General features: G+C 53.0%; 1 protein-coding gene across 1 annotated transcript in view; it reads left to right on the forward strand.

Moving 5' to 3' along the window:
* AP3B2 (adaptor related protein complex 3 subunit beta 2) overlaps positions 1-21,343 on the forward strand; it is a 36,955-nt gene that overhangs the window by 14,510 nt on the left and 1,102 nt on the right. Inside the window, exons 5-24 of the mRNA XM_006073484.4 lie at positions 2,498-2,658; positions 2,904-2,970; positions 3,070-3,252; positions 3,379-3,662; positions 3,969-4,023; positions 4,364-4,435; positions 4,711-4,773; positions 5,161-5,293; positions 5,567-5,676; positions 6,804-6,980; positions 13,704-13,890; positions 15,133-15,251; positions 15,847-15,955; positions 16,324-16,447; positions 16,787-16,970; positions 17,114-17,174; positions 17,496-17,602; positions 17,792-18,020; positions 18,459-18,543; positions 18,748-18,845. Coding sequence (XP_006073546.1) covers positions 2,498-2,658; positions 2,904-2,970; positions 3,070-3,252; positions 3,379-3,662; positions 3,969-4,023; positions 4,364-4,435; positions 4,711-4,773; positions 5,161-5,293; positions 5,567-5,676; positions 6,804-6,980; positions 13,704-13,890; positions 15,133-15,251; positions 15,847-15,955; positions 16,324-16,447; positions 16,787-16,970; positions 17,114-17,174; positions 17,496-17,602; positions 17,792-18,020; positions 18,459-18,543; positions 18,748-18,845 — 2,608 coding nt within the window. The remainder of the gene's footprint in view (positions 1-2,497; positions 2,659-2,903; positions 2,971-3,069; positions 3,253-3,378; positions 3,663-3,968; positions 4,024-4,363; positions 4,436-4,710; positions 4,774-5,160; positions 5,294-5,566; positions 5,677-6,803; positions 6,981-13,703; positions 13,891-15,132; positions 15,252-15,846; positions 15,956-16,323; positions 16,448-16,786; positions 16,971-17,113; positions 17,175-17,495; positions 17,603-17,791; positions 18,021-18,458; positions 18,544-18,747; positions 18,846-21,343) is intronic.

Below are 21,343 nucleotides of genomic sequence, written 5' to 3' on the forward strand. Positions count from 1 at the left end.
TATTGCATTTTACCAAACTGTGGATCCACCTAACTGCAGTCAGCTGGTATTTTCCCATCTTGTTAGAAGGATCTCAACAGCAAAAAAAATTTCTTAACACCTTCTATGTGCAAAAGGCTGTGGTTATCTAGAGATAAAATAGACATGAATTCTGCTCTTAAAATGCCTATGTACTAAATGAAACAAAAGGCCTACATCAAAAATGGCAGTCTAGGAAATGCTATGAGAGACCCCCATGGTGCTTTGCTGATATCAAGATATATAGTATTAATATATGCCAGCCTAATTACTGTACTAAAAAGGAAAGGGGTTTATCTGGGGGAGGGGGTAACTTCCTGTTGAATCCATAATCATTTCCAAATGTTAAAAAAAAAGAAAATAGGTTTTAGCAGTGGATGTGATATGACTTGACTCTAAGAAAATACAGACTCCTGCTTTTAAAATAAGTGCTTTGAAGAACTTCCCTGGGGGTCCAGTGTTTAAGACTCCAGACTCTCAATGCAGGGGGTCTGAGTGCCGTCCCAATTGAGGGAGATCCCACATGCAGCAACGAAGATCCAGTGCAACCAAATAAACAAACAATAAAGTAAAATCATGACTCCATAAGATATTTTAAAAATAAATAAAGTGCTTTGAAACCACCTTTTCAAAAACCAGTTCTGGAATTTTAGCAAGGAGTACCATCATTTTCACCTGTAATTCTGTGGCTCTCCTCTTTCCCTATTTTAGAAACTCACAGTAGCACCTACTCTTTAGTATTCCAGGACCTCTTCCTTTGCCCACTGACCTTCAAGATGAACAGTAATTTACATCTGCTGCTGCTCTCATAATCTCACGATTACAGTACACTGTGTCTAAGGCTCTTCTCAGGTGTCTTGTTGTTCAGTTGCTCAGTCGTGTCCGACTCTTTGCTATCCCATAGGCTGTAGCTTGCCAGGCTTCCCTATCCTTCACCATCTCCCAGAGCTTGCTCAAACTTATGTCCATTGAGTCGGTGATGCCATCCAACCATCTCGTCCTCTGTCGTCCCATTCTCTTTCTGCTTTCAATCTTTCCCAGCATCAGGGTCTTTTCCTGTGAGTTGGCTCGTCTCATCAGGTGGCCAAGGTATTGGAGCTTCAGCTTCAGCATCAGTCCTTCCAGTGAATATTCAGGATTAATTTCCTTTAGCATTGACTGGTTTGATCCCCTTGCAGTGCAAGGGACTCTCAAGAGTCTTCTCCAACACCACAGTTCAAAAGCATCTATTCTTTGGTGCTCAGCCTTCTTTATGGTCCAACTCTCACATCCATACATGGCAACTGGAAAAACCATAGCTTTGACTATATGGACCTCTGTCAGTAAAGTAATGTCTCTGCTTTTTAATATGCCGTCTAGGTTTGTCATAGCTTTGTCATAAGTTTGTCAAATTTATGTCTAAGTTTGACATAGCTTTTGTCATAGCTTTTCTTCCAAGGAGCAACCGTCTTTTAATTTCATGGCTGCAGTCACCATCTGCAATGATTTTGGAGCCCAAGAAAATAAAGTCTCTCACTGTTTCCATTGTTTCCCCATCTATTTGCCATGAAGTAATGGGACTGGATGCCATGATCTTAGTTTTTTGAATGTTGAGTTTTAAGCCAGTTTTTTTTACTCTCCTCTTTCACCTTCATCAAGAGGCTCTTTAGTTCCTCTTTGCTTTCTGCCATAAGGGCGGTGGCATCTGTGTCTCTGAGGTTATTGATATTTCTCCTGGCACCTCTTGATTCCAGCCTGCGCTTCATCCAGCCCGGCATTTTGCATGATGTACTCTGTATACCAGTTAAATGAGCAGGGTGACAATACACAGCCTGACGTACTCCTTTCAGGTGTCTATAGGATGCAGTAGGCGCAAAGAGGAGGGGCTCACACACCTATTCTCTTTTAAACACGTGGAGGAAGGGGAAGAAGAGCAGCTTTTCAGAGTTTGCTGGGAGAGAAGACTGAAAGGGTGAACTTTAAAAAGAATATTTAGTTGTCTGTGCTGGGTCTTAGTTGCAGCATGCAGGATCTAATTCTCCAACCAGGGATCAAACCTGGGTCCCCTGAATTGAAAGCAGAGTCTTCACCTCTAGACCACCAGGGAAGTCCCTGAAAGGATGAACTCTTGGGAAGGGAGAGCAGGTTGCATTTGCTGGCAGTCTCCTCCACCATAAACACAAAGACACCCTCCTAGTCTGCATATACTTCTAAGAAACGAGGTGCTTCAAGAATTTTAGGCATTCTGAAAGTCTGTCGCTCTCCCTGAAAGTGAAGCAGCCCAATGCCACATCCCTCCAGATATCAGATTTCTGTTGCAGGGCCGAGTCAGTGCCCTCAGGCAGAGCTCCCCAGGCACCCGGCACCAGCACCTCATCATCTGGGCTCAAGACAGGAGACAAGGAAACAAGAACGGGTGGCAACCAGGGACAGTGAGTTTCCCTCCCATCAGGGTGCCCGCTGCCCTCCCATGGCTCTGCCTCTGCCACCTTTGCCCTAGGACCCCAACCAGCTGATTCGCGCCAGTGCCCTCCGCGTCCTGTCTAGCATCCGTGTGCCCATCATCGTGCCCATCATGATGCTGGCCATCAAGGAAGCTGCCTCAGATATGTCTCCCTATGTGCGGAAAACAGCTGCCCACGCCATCCCTAAGCTCTACAGGTATGCCCCAAGCCACTGCCCATCCCTGGCCTCAACCAGTTTTGAAGGCTGATTTTGTTATTTGTTGTTTTTAAGTCTTTAGGTGGTTTAAGACAGTTTGGGGAACAGACAGAGAAGGAGGACATTGGAAGCAGTGGCTCACACCTCTTGATCAATAGGGTTGGGGGGAGAGAGGGGAGCACATCTACAGCGGGTATTGGGAAGGCTGGAGAGGAGGGAGGGGCAAACAACAGTTTCTCCCTCAGTTTGGATTCTGACCAGAAGGACCAGCTGATAGAGGTCATCGAGAAGCTTCTGGCTGACAAGACCACGGTGTGTATATGGACACACAGAGGTGGGTGGTGGAAAGGTGCCAGGCCAACCCCTTCTGTCCTTCCCGTTAATGCGCTCATGCCTCTGTGGGTTCCCCAGCTGGTGGCGGGCAGTGTGGTGATGGCCTTCGAGGAGGTGTGCCCCGAGCGCATCGACCTGATCCACAAGAACTACAGGAAGCTCTGTAACCTGCTCATTGATGTGGAGGAGTGGGGCCAGGTGGTCATCATCAGCATGCTCACCCGCTATGCCCGCACGCAGTTCCTCAGCCCCACCCAGAACGTGAGTGGCCTGGACCCCCAGGCGCAACCGCGACCCGTGCCCTAGCAAAGTGGGTAGGAGGGCTTCCAGGAGGAGGTGTCCCCTGCCCCACCCGCCTGTTCCCCACCCCTCCCACCCCACCCCCAGGAATCTCTGCTGGAGGAGAACTCTGAGAAAGCCTTCTATGGCTCCGAGGAGGATGAGGCCAAGGGCCCGGGGTCTGAGGAGGCAGCCTCCACGGCGCTGCCCGCCCGGAAGCCCTACGTCATGGACCCTGACCACCGGCTGCTGCTGCGCAACACGAAGCCGCTCCTGCAGAGCCGCAGCGCCGCCGTGGTCATGGCCGTGGCGCAGCTTTACTTCCACCTGGCTCCCAAGGCAGAGGTGGGCGTCATCGCCAAGGCCCTCGTGCGCCTGCTGAGGAGCCACAGGTGCGTGCCCGCCCCGCCCACACCCCAACCCGCCCCACCCACGCCCCACCCACACCAACCACACCACGCCCACGGCCCAGCCACGCCTAGAAGGGGGCTGCCTCTCCGCTTCCCCCTACCTAGAGTGCGGCGCCCTCCACCCCAGCCCACCGGCCCCTCTACACTGACGCCAGTCCCACCCTCCTACCACCTTCCCCGATACCCGCCCTCTCCTCCCTCCTCTCGGGCCCACCTCCCTTCCCCGCCCGTGCCTCCTGGCCTGGCCCTGGCCTAGGGACCCGGTTCCTCTGCTATTCCTCTCCACAGTGAAGTGCAGTACGTGGTGCTCCAGAACGTGGCCACCATGTCCATCAAGCGCCGGGTGAGCACGTGACCCAGGCCTGCCCTCGCGGTCCGACGGGTGGCTCTGCGGGGCAGGGGCGCTGGGGAAGGCAGGATGGGATGATGCCTTGGCAGTGTGGAGCATGGGAGGGAGAGGCCGTAAATGCAGGTGGAGATGCAGGACCTGGACCCCCAGGGTAGAAGCCCTGATGAAGGAAGATAGGGTCGGAGCTGAGGGGGTGGGAAGAGCTGACAGTGGAAGAGAGTGCAGGGGCAAGAAGGACGCTGGGCCCTGGATGGGGGAGGGTCGCGGGGAGGGGTGCTCTGGAGGAGGAGCAGGGCTGTGGTGGCGCTCCCTGGGACCACCTCTCTCGTGCCAGGGTATGTTTGAGCCGTACCTGAAGAGCTTCTACATCAGATCCACTGACCCCACCCAGATCAAGATCCTGAAGGTGAGTGATGGACAGTCATGCCTGTGGCCTTAATGAAGGGTTAAGGAAAGCACAGAGGGACTTCCCTGGTGGTCCAGTGGTTAAGAATCTGCCTTGCAATGCAGGGGACACAGGTTTGAGCCCTGGTCAGGAAACTAAGATCCCACATGCCACAGGGCAACTAAGCCTGCTGTGCCACAACTAAGACCTGACGCACCCAAATGAATAAATATTAAAAACAAATGAAAGCACAAAAGCCCACTGGCACCCCCTGCCCCTTTTCTGCTTCCCTGCAGCTGGAAGTGTTGACGAACCTCGCCAATGAGACCAACATTCCTACTGTCCTCCGGGAATTCCAGGTACCGGCTAGGGACCAGCTTGTAGCCAGAGAGGCCCATGAGAGTTGCCCTGTAGCTCCTTATGCTCAGTGAGCATCATCTTGGTGGATTAAATCTTCTCTTTAGAACCCAAAATGGAGAAACTGTTATTTCATGTCCCTTCCCAATGCCTTCTGCAGGCTTTGGGTCAGGGAGTCACCCGGGACTGGATGAGGGTGTCATTCCTTTCCCCAGAGTTTAGTCTCTGGCATGATTGGTCACTGAATGAGGGGTAACAGCTTTCCAGAAGGTCACCCTCAAGCCTGCAGAGTCACTGCCGAGTCAAGTCTGAGGGATCACACCTTCTGGGGCTCACTCTGTTGTGGGGATCACACCTTCTGGGGCTCACTCTGTTGTGGCCTCCCGCAGACCTACATTCGCAGCATGGACAAGGACTTTGTGGCAGCCACCATCCAGGCCATTGGGCGCTGTGCAACTAACATAGGCCGAGTCCGCGACACCTGCCTCAACGGCCTGGTGCAGCTGCTGTCCAACCGTGATGGTCAGTGTTTGTATGTCTGCATGTCCAGCTCTGATGACTTGTGGGTGCTGCCTGCATGTCTGACTTATGGCCAGCAGGTATTCTCCTGTCTGGCCAGCGACAATTCATGTTCATCAGTCCATCAGCCTCAGTTTGTATCCTTGTACCCCTGCCTCTCTGAGGGAGAAGTACAGGAGGTTGAGGAGCGAAGCCAAGGGCCTGGGGGCATTGCAGGTGTGTCTGCCCATTGTGTGTGGCCATCTGACTGTCCTGGGCTCATTTCCTGTTCCACAGAGCTTGTGGTCGCAGAGTCAGTGGTGGTCATCAAGAAGCTGCTGCAAATGCAGCCAGCCCAGCATGGAGAGATCATCAAACACTTGGCGAAGCTCACAGACAACATCCAGGTGAGGGGGTGACCCCACTGGCTTCCCCAACCCAGGAACCTCCCCATGATCTTAAGACCCTATAATTAGGGACTTCCCTGGTGATCCAGTGGTTAAGAATCTGGCTTGCAAGGCAGGGGACCCGGGTTTGATCCCTGGTTGGGGAACTGAGGTCCCACATGCCAAGGGGCAACTAACTCCGTTCACCACAACTAATGAACCTGTGCCCTGCAACAAAAGATCCTACATGATGCAAATGAAGATCCCGCATGCCACAACTAAAGACCCAATGCAGCCAAATAAATGAATTAAAAAAAAAATCCTTTAATTAAACTGGCCTTAATAAAAATCAAAAAGAAAAAGAAGAAAATCAGGGGCTTCCCTAGTGGCTCAGACAGAAAAGAATCCACCTGCAATTCAGGTGACCCAGGTTCAACCCAGGTTCGATCCCTGGGTGGAGGAGATCCCCTGGAGAAGAGAATGGCTACCCACTCCAGTACTCTTGCCTGGAGAATTCTATGGACAGAGGAGCCTGGCAGGCTATAGACCATGGGGTCTCAAAGAGTCTGGACACAACTGAGTGATTAACACTTTCACTTTTTAAATAAAAAAGTCAACTTCCAAACCATTCTTACTGGCTTGGAAGGTCTTTGGGTGGGAGAAGGGGAAAGGCGAGACCATGTGACCCTGGTTTGCCTTCCCTTTGGGGACCCCTTGCTGAGCTCCAGCCTGGTCCACACTCATGTTTTCTCTAAAGCTCTGGCTCAAGGTGGCTGGTTGACATGCGTGTGTTTTTGTGTCGTGCTGCCAAGTTGAAACATTCAGACAAGGCATTCCTGAAGACTCAGGAAGGATAACATGGCATCCTTAGATAGAAAGCATCAAGGGTACAGTGGATCCTGAAAGCCAGTCTTTTATACCAAACTGTGACTGAACTTCCAAGGCTCTGTGCATGCTCTCGAAACCCTGGGGAAGAGGGGAGATGCTGCCTGAGAAATGCCCACCTAGTATTTTCTCTCCCACCACCTCCCACTCCCATTTCTAGAGAAGTGAGCGCAGATGGGAGGAGTGCTGGCTCCCTGGCAGGCCACATGCCCACCCACATTCCCACACGCACCCCAGTCCTGACTCCTCTCCCACCCACACAGGTGCCCATGGCCCGAGCCAGCATCCTGTGGCTCATCGGCGAGTACTGTGAGCACGTCCCCAGGATCGCACCAGATGTCCTGAGAAAGATGGCCAAATCCTTCACTGCCGAGGAGGACATCGTCAAGCTGCAGGTCATCAACCTGGCAGCCAAGCTCTACCTGACCAACTCAAAGCAGGTACTGATTGAGAGATGCCCCTCAAAGCCCTCTAGGACCCAGAAACGGCCCAGGTGGTGTTCTGTGGGTCCTCACCAGGTAGGCGTGAACTTGAGTACCTCTTTTTGTCAGTTTTTTCATTTTGTATTTTCATTAATGTTTATTGGAGTATAGTTGATATACAGTGTTGTGTTCGTTTCTGCTGTACAGCGCAGTGATTCAGTTATACATATATCAGCACCTCTTCTGAAGAGAGAGTTCAAGACAGGTGGCTGGTCTGCTCATGTAACCCAATGTTCCCCAGAGTCCACGACTACTCTGGTGGCCCAAGGGCCTCGTAGAGATGGTGGCCATGTTGAAGGGACTCTTCTGTGGGGCTATGACTTCCAGTCTGCCAGTGGGAGTGTCCCTACTTGCTGCCTTCGGGATGCTGGGGCCAGAGGGAGGGACCTGCAATGACAGGCCTTGATGGGAGACCACATGTCCCAGGAGATGTGGTCTGTCCTCCTCCCCCCAAAGCTTGGTGATGCTTCACCAGTCTATGCCAGCGATAAGAGGGCACAAGCCTGGATGGTACTGGTGGTCATTGTCATTCCCATGGTGAAATATTATGAGAGGCACTGTAGCCAAGAACACAGCTCAGCTAAGCTGGAGTATCAGGATATTAACAGCCTCTTGAGTGTCCAGCATCCTCTGAGATGGTCCCAGGAGACATTGCTATAAGTCAAGTGTAACTGCCAGAGCTCTTCAAGATGCTAGGACACCAGGCGCCATGATAGTTCCCACGCTCACTGCTCTGCTCAGTCAGGGGAGGCAGGGGTTGGCAAACCCCGCCCATAGTCCAAACCTGGCCTGCTGCCTGTTGTTGTAAATAAACTTCTACTGGGCTACAGCCACGTTCATTCATTTGCTTATCGTCTATGGATGTTGTAGCTGCAATAGAGTCCATATGGCCTGCAAATCCTAAAATAGGTCCTCGGCCTTTTGTAGAAATGATTTGGCAACCCTCAGAGCAAACAAAGCATGTGGGCCATCCCCTGGAGGTGGTGACATCTCTGCCGGCCGGAAGGTGGCCTCTCTGCCATCCCATGGAGTCTTTGGATGGTGGTGTTTGTGCATCTTCTGTGACCCACGGTAGACAGGGTGGGCCCAGGGCCTCCAGCTAGGGGGCAGGGCTGTCACATGTGGGGCCTCTTGTCAGGAGCTGGGATGGACCGTGGTCATGTGGAAGCTGTGAGGGGCTGGGTCTGTGGGTGTCAGTATTGTGGGAGAAGTAGATTGGAGACAAGTTAGAGGGAAAGGCACCACAGGGAAGCCTTGGAACAAATATCTCTGCACCTCCTTTATGCAAACAGGAGAAAAGAGCAGGTGGGAGGAAGGTCTGAAGAGATGAAGCAGGCTAGGTGGGTGGTTGCTGGGTAGAGGGGGTGTCTGAAAAGCTCAATACCACACCAGAGCCCTGAGCCCCAGCATAGTGATTCAGCATGTTTGCATAAGTGTGGGTGTGCCCACGTGGCTCTTCCCTAAGTTGTCCCTGTTAGCTTCTCGTGCATTTATTCATGACCATAATTAACATACATTTCGCAAGTGCCTACTGTGCCTGGCACTGAGCTATGTCCTTGGGTGATGACAACAAGCGAGGTGTTTACTGGCCTTCAAGTGCTCACAGCCAAGTAGAGGAAACAGCACAAAATGCAGAGCAGTAGGGGCTGCAGTCAATCTTCCCTGGTGGCTCAGATGGTAAAGAACCCACTTGGCAATGCCGGAGACACGAGTTCGATCCCTGGGTCAGGAAGAAAGCCTGGAGAAGGAAATGGCAACCCACTCCAGGATTCTTCCCTGGGAAATCCCATGGACAGAGGAGCCTGGCGGGCTACAGTCCATGGGGTCACAAAGAGTCGGACACAACTTAGTGACTAAACAACAACAAAGGGTATAGTCAGAGCTGGCACAGGGAGCCATGGGTACAGATGGCTTAGCCCCTCTCCTAGGCAGGACGGGGTCCTGGTCCCCATCAGGCCACTCTGAGTAGGCTGTTCAGACAGATGGACCCTCCACACACCCTTCATCCTAAGGCCAGTCCTTTAAGGCACAGGCTCCTTAGGATGGTTCTTGGACTCAGTAAAGAGAGCTTTCCTCCTTCCTACCCTCCCTGTCTTTCTCTTTTCTTCTTTCTCAGCCTGTGCTGAGAGTGGTGGAGAATAGGAATTCTCTGTACTCCAGGAGGGAAGTGTTTGCATGTGCCCATGGCCATCCTTGCAAAAGAGCAAGGATGCTCCCCTCTTCCCAGTAAGAGGGTGACATGCTCAACCTGCCACAAGGCCACAGCAATCCCAGCCACTGCCCCCTCCCCCACGTGCTGACCCCCACTGCATGCCAGACTCTGGCCCAGGCTGAGTTAAGGAGATGATGGATGAGCTCTGCCCTTCTGTGGCTGAGCAGATAACCAGAGGGTGTAACAGAAGACACACTGGCAGAGGTCTTGGGGTGGCAGGATTAGTGAAGGTGACCATTACAGCCACTTCGGGCAACTGCCTGCTTGAATGCTTTTGGCAGGTAGGTTTGCTTTTGTCTGCTCGATGAGATACCTGGGAGGAGGGTCTGCTTAGGTCATGGTGGGAGCTAAAATCTGGCTCCTAGAGTGAATGGAAGAGTCTGACAAGTTCTGCATTATTTTTTTTTAGTTAATAACTTCTTTGATATCATAAAAATAATGCATGTTCATCATATAATGTTTGGAAAATCCAGAGAAATATTATAAGTTAAATATTTAAATTAGCCATAGGTCTACCACTTAGAAAAAACCAGCATTGGTTTTATATTTTCTTAGGTTGCTTTTTTTTTTTTAATTTGGTTTCTAGATATAATCATCCAGAAATTGTATATTTGTGCCTTGTTCAGTACATTAATCTTTTCATTTCTATTTCCTCATAATGCCTTATATTTAGAAAGTTGTTTCCTTGTTCACATATCAATTAAAATTTTCATGCATAATTTCCTTCAGACTTTTTTTTTCTATTTTTAATCCATTATATTGGTTTTCTAGTGCTGTGTAATAAATTACCACAAACTTAGTAGGCCAAAAAAACATATTTACTTTCTGTTTCCATGGGTCAAGAATCCAGGTATGGCCTAGTTGGGTCTTGTATGTGTATGTGTGTGCATGCGCACACGGTTGGTCGTGTCCGACTCTTTTTGCAACCCCATGAACTGTAGTCCCCCAGGCTCCTCTGTCCATAGGATTCTCCAGGCAAGAATACTGGAGGGGCTTGCCATTTCCTCTTCCAGGGGATCGTCTCAACCCAGAGTTCAAACCCATATCTCTTACATCTCCTGCATTGATAGGTGGGTTCTTTATCACTAGCGCCACATGGGTTGGGTCTTATGCAAGGCTATAGTTACAGCTAAGGAACCGGTCAAGTTGGGGTTCTCATCTGGAGGCTGTGTTGGGCAAGCATTCATATCGTTTCGCATGCCCGATGGTAGGACTGAGGCCCTGGCTTCTCGCTGGTTGTCAGCTGGAGACCGTCCTCAGCTCCTTGCCACATGGTCTCCGAACATAGCTGCCTGCTTCTTCAGAGCCACAAAGGATAAAAGTGTCGAGAGCCAGTCTGCTAGCAAAACTGGAGTTGAACATAAGGAAACAGTCATGGGGTTATATGGTGCCCCTGGTCACTTCTGCCATATTCTGTTGGTCAGAATCACATTTTAGGTCACACCCACCCTCGGGAGGGGAGCAAGGCTGGGCTTCAGGAGGTGGGATTGTGGTAGAGGACCTGGGCATCTGTCCTCCGCATCCATCTAGAGCTTATTTTGGTGTAGCATGTCAGGTGTGAATGTATTTTAATTCCCTTTTTTTTTTGAAGAGCTAGTTTCCCTAGCATGATTTAACAGGTGTTTTCAAGATAACAGGTATGTTGGCATAGGTTCTTTTTAAAAAAAATAATTTTGCCTCTTTATTTATGGCTGTGTTGGATCTTTGTTGCTGTGAGGACTTTTCTCCAGTTGTGATGAGTGCTCTGGTTGCCATGCGCAGTCTTCTCCTTGTTGTGACTTTTATTGTTGCGGAACACAGGCTCTAGGCACACGAGCTCTAGTAGCTGCGGCTCCCAGGCCCTAGAGCACAGGTTCAGTAGTTGTGGCGCACGAGCTTACTTGCTCTGTGGCATGTAGGATCTTCCCAGACCAGGGATCAAACCCAAGACTCTTGCATTGGCAGGCAGATTCTTTACCACTGAGCCACTGGGGAAGTCCTGGCATAAATTCTTGAAAAGGCATCGATGTTCCCCACTTAAAATTCTCCCTGGCAGCTGGAACCCTTGGGTCCAACTGGGAGCTTTGCTCAGTTCTTCGTGCACTGGAGCTTGTGTCATAGGCCTTCTTAAACAGCCTATAATTCTTGTGCATACTGGCTAGGCAAGGCAGGTGTCCTGGGGCTGCAGACTGGATGTGATAACCCCTGGGGAAGGGTCCTTAGTACAGAGCAGGGTAATGAACTATAGGCAAATCCTGCAGTGTTGAAATGGAGGGACTAGCCCCTTCTTGGGTTGGTTGTTGATGGGCAGTTAAGGCTGTGGACAGATGGATTGAAACCTTGAACTCTTCTTTCCAGAATTAGGCAAGGACTTGAGGGGAGGGAGAGAGAGTCTATGATCGGCCAGCTGGGAAATCCATAGAGTTGGATCAGCAGCTGCTTGATAATAGTCAGTGTGGATAAGGACATCTGGTAGCCTTGGCACGCGGGGTGGTGTCTGGCCAAGGAGAGGCAGGTCCACAATGAAGTCCATTTTGATGGGGGCGTCCTAAGGGAGTGTGGGGTTTGGAATACTTACCTGTGACGGGAACAGTATTGCAGGCGGTGCTGTGCTGGAAGGGACTGAGCTGAACATGAGGCCGCCAAAGCCCCCGTTGTAGAAGGAGTGGAATCACAGCAGCTCTCGAGTTTTGTCACGGCAGCTGCTCTGATTCTGGGCCAGCATCTTGCTGATGGCCCTGCCAGATTACCTGGCTCAGCCGTGTCCAAGGCTGGATGCAACACCGTGTAACCAGAACGTCAGGAAGACCAGAGTCGGTTTGCTGGTCCCATCCCTCAGAATATCCCCAGATACTGTGGCCATGGTGACACGGGATGTATGTACTTGGTGGATTTTGATCGTCTTTGCCATAGGGATGGAGACCTGGATGAGGTCAGCCACAGAGCGTAGGCGGTGGGAGGGACAGGTAAATAGAGTGCCGGGTCCAGGCACTCTATTTACTCTTGGGCGGGTCCAGGCCTGGGTGCAGCACTAACTGGTTCCAGAACCCAGGAAATGTCACTTAGTGATTCTGATTTTCCTCTGGAAATGGGGGCAGTAGTGCCACCTCTCGGAAGGGTTGTGGAGATTCCATGAGGCAGTGAAAGGCCCCACTAGCACGGGGCACAAGAAGGCACTCCATAAATAGTGGCTACCACTGTCATTTTGTGAAGATAGGAGCAGGGCAGAAGTTGAGATATGGGGTCCTGGGCTCTAGCTCCCTTGACTACGGACTGTGAGCCCCATGTTTACTTCAGCAGACCCTAAAGTGGCTGCGGTTTGCTCCAACCTCATTAGCACCCCACTCTAGTACTCTTGCCTGGAAAATCCCATGGACGGAGGAGCCTGGAAGGCTGCAGTCCATGGGGTCACTAAGACTCGGACATGACTGGGCGACTTCACTTTCACTTTTCACTTTCATGCATTGGAGAAGGAGATGGCAACCCACTCCAGTGTTCTTGCCTGGAGAATCCCAGGGATGGGGGAGCCTGGTGGGCTGCCGTCTATGGGGTTGCACAGAGTCGGACACGAATGAAGCGACTTAGCAGCAGCAGCAGCAGCAGCGGGGGATTATGGCCTCTGAAACCCCTGGGCTGCCCAGATTCTAGTCTGTGGGTCCATGGGGTATGCGGACAGCCCCTGCCAAGGGGATTCCTCTGTGTCCCCCTTTCTCTTTTTGTCGTCTGGTTTCCCCTGGGTGATGGAGTCTAGGAATGGTGAGGTCTTGAAACCTGTTCCAGACCTCAGGGTGGAGAGGTTGGCTTAGTCTGGACTAGTGAGTTAAGAGTGGGCCGAAGGCAGTGGGGACCACAAACCTGAGGAAGAATGGCCTCCCCAGGGCTAAGAGGGTGGGTTCCAAAAGGGCAGCCTCTTGTCCTGTCCAAGGCAGTTGTCAATGTTGGGGTCAGGGGTCAGGGCTGGGGAGGTGAGGGAAAATGTAGGTCTGACACAACAGAGGAAAGTGAAAGTGTTTGTCTTCAGTCATGTCTGACCCTTGGCAATCCCATGGACTGTAGCCCACCAGGCTCCTCTGTCCATGGAATTCTCCAGGCAAGAATACTGGAGTGGTGGCCATTCCCTTCTCCAGGGGATCTTCCCAACCCAGGGATCGAACCCGGTTCTCCTGCATTGCAGGCAGATTCTTTACCATCTGAGCCACCAGGGAAGCCCTGACACAGTGACACAATGGTGGGGTTGGAGGGAAAGTTGGGTGGAGGCAGCAGTGCTTGGAGCTGTTGGCTTAAAGAATCTGGTTCTGGGACTTCCCTGGCGGTGCAGTGGTTAAGACTCGGTGCTTCCACTGCTGGGGCACAGGTTCGATCCATGGTTAGGGAATTAAGATCCTGAGTGTTACAGGACATGGCCAAAAAAAAAAAAAAAAAAATCTGGTTGGACACCTCCTGTGTCCCCACCCTCTGTGATGGCTGCTGACTCACCTCTTGTGTCCCAGACCAAGCTGCTGACCCAGTACGTGCTGAGCCTGGCCAAGTATGACCAGAACTACGATATCCGTGACCGAGCGCGCTTCACCCGGCAGCTCATTGTCCCTTCGGAGCAGGGCGGGGCTCTCAGCCGCCATGCCAAGAAGCTCTTCCTGGCACCCAAACCAGCTCCAGTCTTGGAGTCGTCCTTCAAAGGTGGGAGCTGAAATCAAGAGGAGCCTTCCTGGGAGAAGGGGAGAATTGGCCAGCACCCCAGGCCTGGCTCTTCCCCCTGAGGTCTCAGTCTCGGCCAGGCACCAGCCTTTGGTGGGCAGGACTCCTTTGCCCCTGGCTGGACCCTTTGCTCATCCTGTGGCGCCCCGGGCTTGCTCCTTCACCCATTTACCACCACCACTAGCATCATCTCACCTGGTCTCTGCCCTCTAAGGCAGGATGGGCTGCTGGCTCCTCAGCTCTCAGAGTCCTCTTTCCAACCACCTCCCTGAGCAGGCATATCTAGGAAGGCAGGAAGTAGAACTGCATACAAAGGAGGGGTGTATGTTGGTAAGGGTCCTGAGAAAGCGGTTTCCAGCATTGGCTGGGCTGTCATTGCAGATCAGCCCAGATCCCAGGCCCTCAGCCTTGCCTCATCTCTCAGGTGGGTCTCCCGTGACAAGGGCTCTGACAGCGAGGGGTGGGGGACCCAGCTGGCTCTCTGGACCCAGGAATCTCCTCCGGAGGGAGCTTCCTTCACCAAGCTTGGTTCTCCTACGTATCTTCTTGTTCTGCTTTGTCTCTGCCCTGGACCCCTGGAGTAAGGAGATTCAGAGCCATGGGGCAGATGGGAAAAGCCCCAGGGAGGAAGCGGGCGGTGCCCACTACAGGTCTCTGTGCTGCCCTCCTCTGGCTCTGACCCCGTCCCACTCCTGTGCAGACAGCTCAGCTCTCCCCACGCAGGCCAGAGCCTGACCAGACACAGCTCTTTGCCCTTGGTCCCAGCCTGGCCAGTCTCTTAGAGGCGATACCCTTGTCGCAAGCGGGCCTCCCTCCTGAGCCTGGCACTGCGGCCATATAGCCCTCACCCCACCCGCACCACGCCCTGGGAAAAGCCACGCCTGCATTTCTACTCCTCCTCTCCCCCATCTCAGCAGGCAGACCCCGGCAGACAGGCCTGCAGCAGCTCTGGGCCCAGTGCCCTCCCATCTCCTCTGAGCTCCCAGTTTCCCCCAACCCTCCCTGGCCCCTCAGCCCTGCTCTTGTCGGTCATACAACCTTCTTCCCAGCCTGTGGACCTGCCGATTTGGTCAGGGCTGAAGAGCCCTTAGGGGACACGACCACCCCTTCTTCCGTCTAGCTAGGATGTTCCTACCAGAATCATCACCCGGCCCCACCCAGGAAACAACCCCCAGGGCATTTCCTTACTGCCACTTCTGGCTTGACCTCTCACCCTGTCCTCAGACCGGGACCACTTCCAGCTGGGCTCCCTGTCCCACCTGCTCAACGCCAAGGCCACGGGCTACCAGGAGCTGCCAGACTGGCCAGAGGAAGCCCCGGACCCATCTGTGCGCAATGTGGAGGTCAGCAGGAGTGGGGTGGGCAGGGGTGTGCGGAGAGAGGTAGACAGCAGGGAGCCCTGGGGGTGTGCCTGGCCCTCCTGACACCCTCCCCACGTGCAGGAAGAAGACCTCTCCCTTATGGAGACCCACATGGGCCTGTTGGGCGAGTACACAGAGGTCCCCGCCCCGTGTGCTGTGCGGCCTGCCTGTGTGCAGTGCTCCCCCCAGCCTCTGCTGCCCCCTCTCCCCTGTGTGCTGTCTGCCGTGCCTGCCCCGAACTCTATCCCTTCCTTGTTGGCAGCCAGGCTCTGTGAGCACCACCCCCACCCTCCAGGGATAGTACCCCTGCCTGCCCCCCAATATTCCCTCTCAGGGCCAGGGCCAGGGCCAGGTGAAGGATAAGAGGGACTTTCCTGGTGCCTCAGATGGTAGAGTCTGCCTGCAATGCAGGAGACCCGGATTCAATTCCTGGGTCAGGAAGTTCTCCCGAAGAAGGAAATTGCAACCCACTCCAGTATTGCCTGGAGAATCCCATGGACAGAGGAGCCTGGCAGGCTATAGTCCATGGGGTCTCAAATAGACACGACTGAAGCGACTAACAACTCCTCATCTCTAGGTACCTGAATGGACCAAGTGCTCCAATAGGGAGAAGAGGAAGGAGAAGGAGAAACCCTTCTACTCAGACTCAGAGGGAGAGTCAGGCCCCACAGAGTCTGCAGACAGCGGTGAGGAGATGGGCAGGGCTGGGGCCTGTGTGTGCGTCTTGTGGCTCCCTGTCTGGTGCAAGCGTGTGCTGTTGTGTTATATGGTCATGGGTCCAAGGGAACGTGCACCAGTATGTGTGTTTATGCACCGGAGGGACTGACTGCATGTCCCAGACACGTGTGTGCTTGTGTAGGCCTCTATCCACATGGGTCCCTCTGTGTCCCAGCTGGTCTGGTTGCGTCTGGCTGGGAGCAGTTCAGGGTGTGGGCGGAGGGGGGTAGGGGGAAGAGGTGAGTTTGTTGCATCAGTGCAGAGTCTGAAGCTGAGCGCCCAGGGCTCCCCAGGAGGCCAGCTCAGAAGAGGGAAGCCTGAGACTGTCCCTCCACAGACCCCGAGTCCGAGAGTGAATCGGAAAGTAAGAGCAGCAGTGAAAGCGGCTCCGGGGAGTCCAGCAGCGAGTCTGACAATGAAGACCAGGAAGAGGATGAGGAGAAAGGGAGGAGCAGTGAGAGGTGAAATGACTGGGGGGTTTCAGGGTCTCCTTTGGGAAAGAAGGGCCAACACTCAGCCTTAGTCAGTCTCCTAAGAGCCCCCAAGCCACCTCCTGGGCTGCTGGGGCCTGCAGTCCTTCAGGGCTGCTCACGTGAGGGCTGCAGCCTGGGGAAGCACTCGGGAAAAGGGCCTGAGCTGGCGCAGGCTGGTCTGAACCTCTCACTGCAGCCCAGGTGTGGTGTCCTGTGGTCCGGGCTCCCCACCCTCACCCCCAGTTTTCAAGCTTTCCCTGCTCTTCTGTGAGGCAAGAAGGGGCCATCCAGGCTGGACCCAAGCCCTGTTTGCCCCCTCTCTTCCAGTGAACAGAGTGAGGAGGAAGGTAAGAAGAAGAAAATGAAGAAGAGGAAGAAGGTGTCAGAAGGGCAAGAAGGCGGCTTGTCCTCGGATGAGGGCAGCGATTCCAGCAGCAGCTCCTCAGAGTCTGAGATGACATCAGAGACCGAGGAGGAGCAGGTGGAACCTGCCTCCTGGAGGAAAAAAACAGTGAGAGCCTTGGGGTAGAAAGGGGGTTGGCTCATGGCCCAGGGCCCCCTCCACCCTCTGGGCCAGGCCCAGACGTCTCCTCACAACCCAGAATGGGCCAGGGTACTCCCCTTCCACACTCACACCCCATTTTTCTCTTCCAGCCTCCCAATAGCAAAAGTGCCCCTGCAGCCAAGGAGGTCTCCCTGCTTGACCTAGAGGACTGTGAGTTTGGGTAGAAGTCAGGGGGAAGGAGGCCTGGGGAGGATGATGTAGGAAGGTCCATGGCACCCTGGGCTACGTTCCCTGGGGCTTCAGGGTAATGGGAGCAGACCGAATATATTTGAGCCTGAGAGGGCAGCAGGTCAACCTTCCCAGGTACAGGGTTGAAGTCAAGGGTGGACATCTGTCTGGAGGCACCAGGTGCCACGTTTCGCTGTCCATGGTGCTGAACTGTCTGCTCCCTGGCCCTAGGCTCCATGGCCCTATCCAAGCCAATTCCACTTTGCCTCTCCTTTATCATCACATTCCTTGTATGCCCTACAGTCACCCCGGCCAGCGTCCAGCCTGTGTCCCCGCCCACAGTCGTGTCCACTAGCCTGGCTGCTGACCTGGAGGGTCTGACACTCACAGACTCCCCCCTGGTGCCCTCGGTGAGTGGGGTAGGCAGAAATACATCTCTGTGGTGTGTCCTACGGTATGGGTTTGTGCGAAGGGGGTGTGATGGAGTGGGTAACTCTGAGTCCCCGTTTCCGTGAGCACAGGCGGGGACGAGGCTGGGGCTGGCCCTTTTCTGGTGGATCATTTCCATCCTTCCCACCACCCTACCCGATCCCCGCCAGCTGCTGAGTCCCGTGTCAGGAGCTGGGAGACAGGAGCTGCTGCATCGCGTGGCTGGCGAGGGGCTGGCTGTGGACTACACCTTCAGCCGCCAGCCTTTCTCTGGGGACCCGCACATGGTGTCTGTGCACATCCACTTCTCCAACAGCTCAGACACCCCCATCAAGGGCCTACACTTGGGCACCCCCAAACTGCCTCCCGGCATCAGCATCCAGGAGTTCCCTGAAATCGGTGCGGAAGGGCCGTGCGTGGAGTGGTGGAGGAAGCTCCGGGGCAGGGACGGGGGTAGGGAGGTCCACGGGTCTGCCTGTGACTGCTGACAGTCCACTCTGCCCAGCCAGGGGCTAGGCTCTGGGAGTACAGAGATGGCATCTGCCACAATCCACACCCCGGTGGACAAGACAAACTAGGAAACAAGCAAGTCCATATCAGGACAGGAGGAGCTTGAGGCTTGACTGATTCAGTGCTGACTTCAGTGGGGTGAGGGCAGGTGGGGGTGGGTGTCTAGATTTCAGGAAGAAACCAGGAAGAGTCTCCAGCAGCCCAGAAAGCCAGGTTCCGTAGAAGGCGGTCAGCTGAGGCAGTGGAGGGGAGAAGGAGTCTGGGTTCCAGACCCATCAGGTGATGGGGTCTCCGTCTACCCCCTGCTCCTACCTCCCACTGCTGCAGAGTCCCTGGCACCTGGAGAGTCTGCCACTGTTGTCATGGGCATTAATTTCTGTGACTCAACCCAGGCGGCCAACTTCCAGCTATGGTATGTGTCCAGCTTGTGGAGGAGCGGGAGGGCGGCTGGAAAGAGGAGGGGTCAAAATAAACGGACTGGAGGTGGTGTTAGGTGGGGAGGCATCATGATCTGGAAGGCGTCCCAGGACCTTGGGCCTTACCTCCAGACACAGTGCGTGGTGAGGGGAGAGAAGCCGGCCTGACTCCCTCTCTCTGTCTCCTCCGGCCTTCCTAGCACCCAAACCCGACAGTTCTATGTCTCCATTCAGCCACCTGTTGGGGAGCTGATGGCCCCCGTGTTCCTGAGTGAGAATGAGTTCAAGAAGGAACAGGGTGAGTGCTCCCTGGGGGTGGGTGGGACGGGTGATCAGGACCCTCCTCCGGGGCTTATTCAGCTCCACTGTACAGACATGCTGTGGGAGCCTCAGCTGCTGCACACAGAGGGAGGCCTTGCCCCTTGTGACTCCAGCAAAGGCTTCCCAGACCCTCGGACACTTCAGTGAGACTTTGGAGAGAGTTGAGACGCAACCAGGCAGAAGATTCTAGGCCAGGATTCCAGCTTGGGGAAGCATTATGAGTAGGCGTTAATGAAAATTTACAGGAAGCAAGCAGGGGTGCAATTTGCCTTGGGGCCTAGGGATCCTTAGCACTGGGAAGAAGGGAAAACAAAGCTGAAAATATGTTCGGTCTAGTTTCTGGAAACTTTGAATACTGTGCTAAAAGATTTCCGTCCTAAAATTTCAGAGCTGAAAGGGGTCACAGAGGTTATTTGGTATCAACTCCATTAATAGAGGGGTAAGGAGTGCAAATTTCATTTTTCTAGCAGTAGAGGAATTATTGAAGTTTTTTGAGCAAAAGTGAAAGTGAAGTCGCTCAGTCGTGTCTGACTCTGAGACCCGTGGACTGTAGCCCACCAAGCTCCTCCGTCCATGGGATTCTCCAAGCAAGAATACTGGAGTGGGTTGCCATTTCCTTCTCCAAAGAAGGGGCCAGGTTCAGTCTTGGGCTTCAGAAAGCAAAATCTGGCAACATTTACAGTTAGGACTGGAATTGAGAGAATGTGCAGCAGGAAAAAGAGGCAGAACAGTATAAGTGGAAGGAATCATGGGGCTTCGTGAGTCCTGGATTTAAGTTCTGAACCTGCCGCTTGCTTGGTATGTGACCTTGGACTAAATCCTGTGACAAGTTATAAGGCTGTTGATGTAGATTTGATGAGAGATGGTGAGAACCAGGATTAGAGCCACAGCAAAAAAATGAAAGGCTGAGGTAGGGGAGAGGGACTCCATGGGCATTTGCCGAATGAAAGAGGAGACAGAGACGTGGAAGCTGTCTCTAGAATATCTGGCTTAGAGAGCAGGGAGAATGGCAGTGCTGTTCACCTCGACCAGGGGTTGGCCAGCTTTTTCTGTAATGGGCGGTAAAGTAAATGTTTTATTTATGTTAAACATTTTAATATTTATTTATTTGGCTGTGCTGGGTCTTAGTTGTAACATGCAGGATTTTTAGTTGCAGCATGTGAACTCTTGATTGTGGCATATGGGATCTGGTTCCCTGACCAGGGATTGAACCTAGCCCCCCTGCATTGGGAGGGCGAAGTCTTAGCCACTGGACCACCAGGGAAGTCCCAGAAAACATTTTAGGCTTTCTGGGTCATGTGGTCTCTGCTGCAATTTGCCTTTGTAACCCAGGAACAGCCATGGATAATACATGAATGAGTGTGGCTGTATTCCAATAAAACTCTATCTATGGACACAGACTTGAATTTCATGTACTTTACATGTGTCATGAAATATCTAGCCTTGATTTTTTTTTCCCCCAATGCTTAAAAAGTATTAAAAAAAAACAAAAGCCACATTGTGGACCGTGCAGGTGGTATATTGTATATGGCCTTCAGGCTCTAATTTGCCAAACCCCTAATCTAGAAGAAATAAGGATGGATCAGGCAAGGGAGAGGGGAAGATCTTGGATAGTTTTGGATGAGCTGCTTTTTGAAATATACGTGGGAAATTCAGGAGGAGGTGTTTCATACACAACTGAAAAATGTGGGTCTGTGCACAGGAAACACTTCTAGGCTGGAGTCAGGAGCAGAGAGGTGATAACTGAAGCTGTGACTATAAGTGAGATCACCCTGAGGGAGAGATGAATGGGGAGATAAGGAGGCCACAGACCTTTCTTGAGGAAAACTTGTATCCTTCAGGAGAAAAAGGAAGGGAGGGGAAAGAGAAGGAGCAGGGTGTAGGCAGGAGGAGGGATGAGGAGGTAGAAATGTGTCTTGGATAGTCTGCAGGCCAAGATGACCAGAGACCTTCAGGTCCAGCATATAGGAAACTGGTGCCAGCATCAGAGAGAGCGGGTTATCGCCAAAGGGGAGACCGAGGCCAACTGCAGTGGGTTTCGAGAGAGCGTTGAGGAAGTGAGTCCTCTTTGGAGGCCCTTGGAGGTCAACAGTGAAGGAGAAACAGTATTGGCATCATGGCATGTCTGGCTTCTAGGGAGGACTTAGGAATGAGGAGACTTGATGAGGAGAAACTAAAAGTACAGGACAAGAAAATGTCACTAGATAGGAATGGAGGGGATGAAAGAAACAGGAAGGGTGTGTCTGTTCTCCAAAGGAGAACAATGACGGGAGTAGCAGAGGGAGGAGAGAGGCTGGGGAGAAGGTGGGCAGGGCAGATGGAGGAGCTCATGTGGCTGGGGAGAGCACAGGAGTGCAGAGATGCCAGCCCTGTGGAGTGAGGGTTTCCAGGGATGCTCTGAAGGCCTGGGGACGTCATGAGCCTGGGCCATGGTTGGAGCTGTTGTCTTGTGTGAAATCAGGGGTCCACCCGTGA

This window comes from Bubalus bubalis, chromosome 20, assembly GCF_019923935.1.
Source record: "Bubalus bubalis isolate 160015118507 breed Murrah chromosome 20, NDDB_SH_1, whole genome shotgun sequence".
NCBI classification, from domain to species: Eukaryota; Metazoa; Chordata; class Mammalia; order Artiodactyla; family Bovidae; genus Bubalus; species Bubalus bubalis.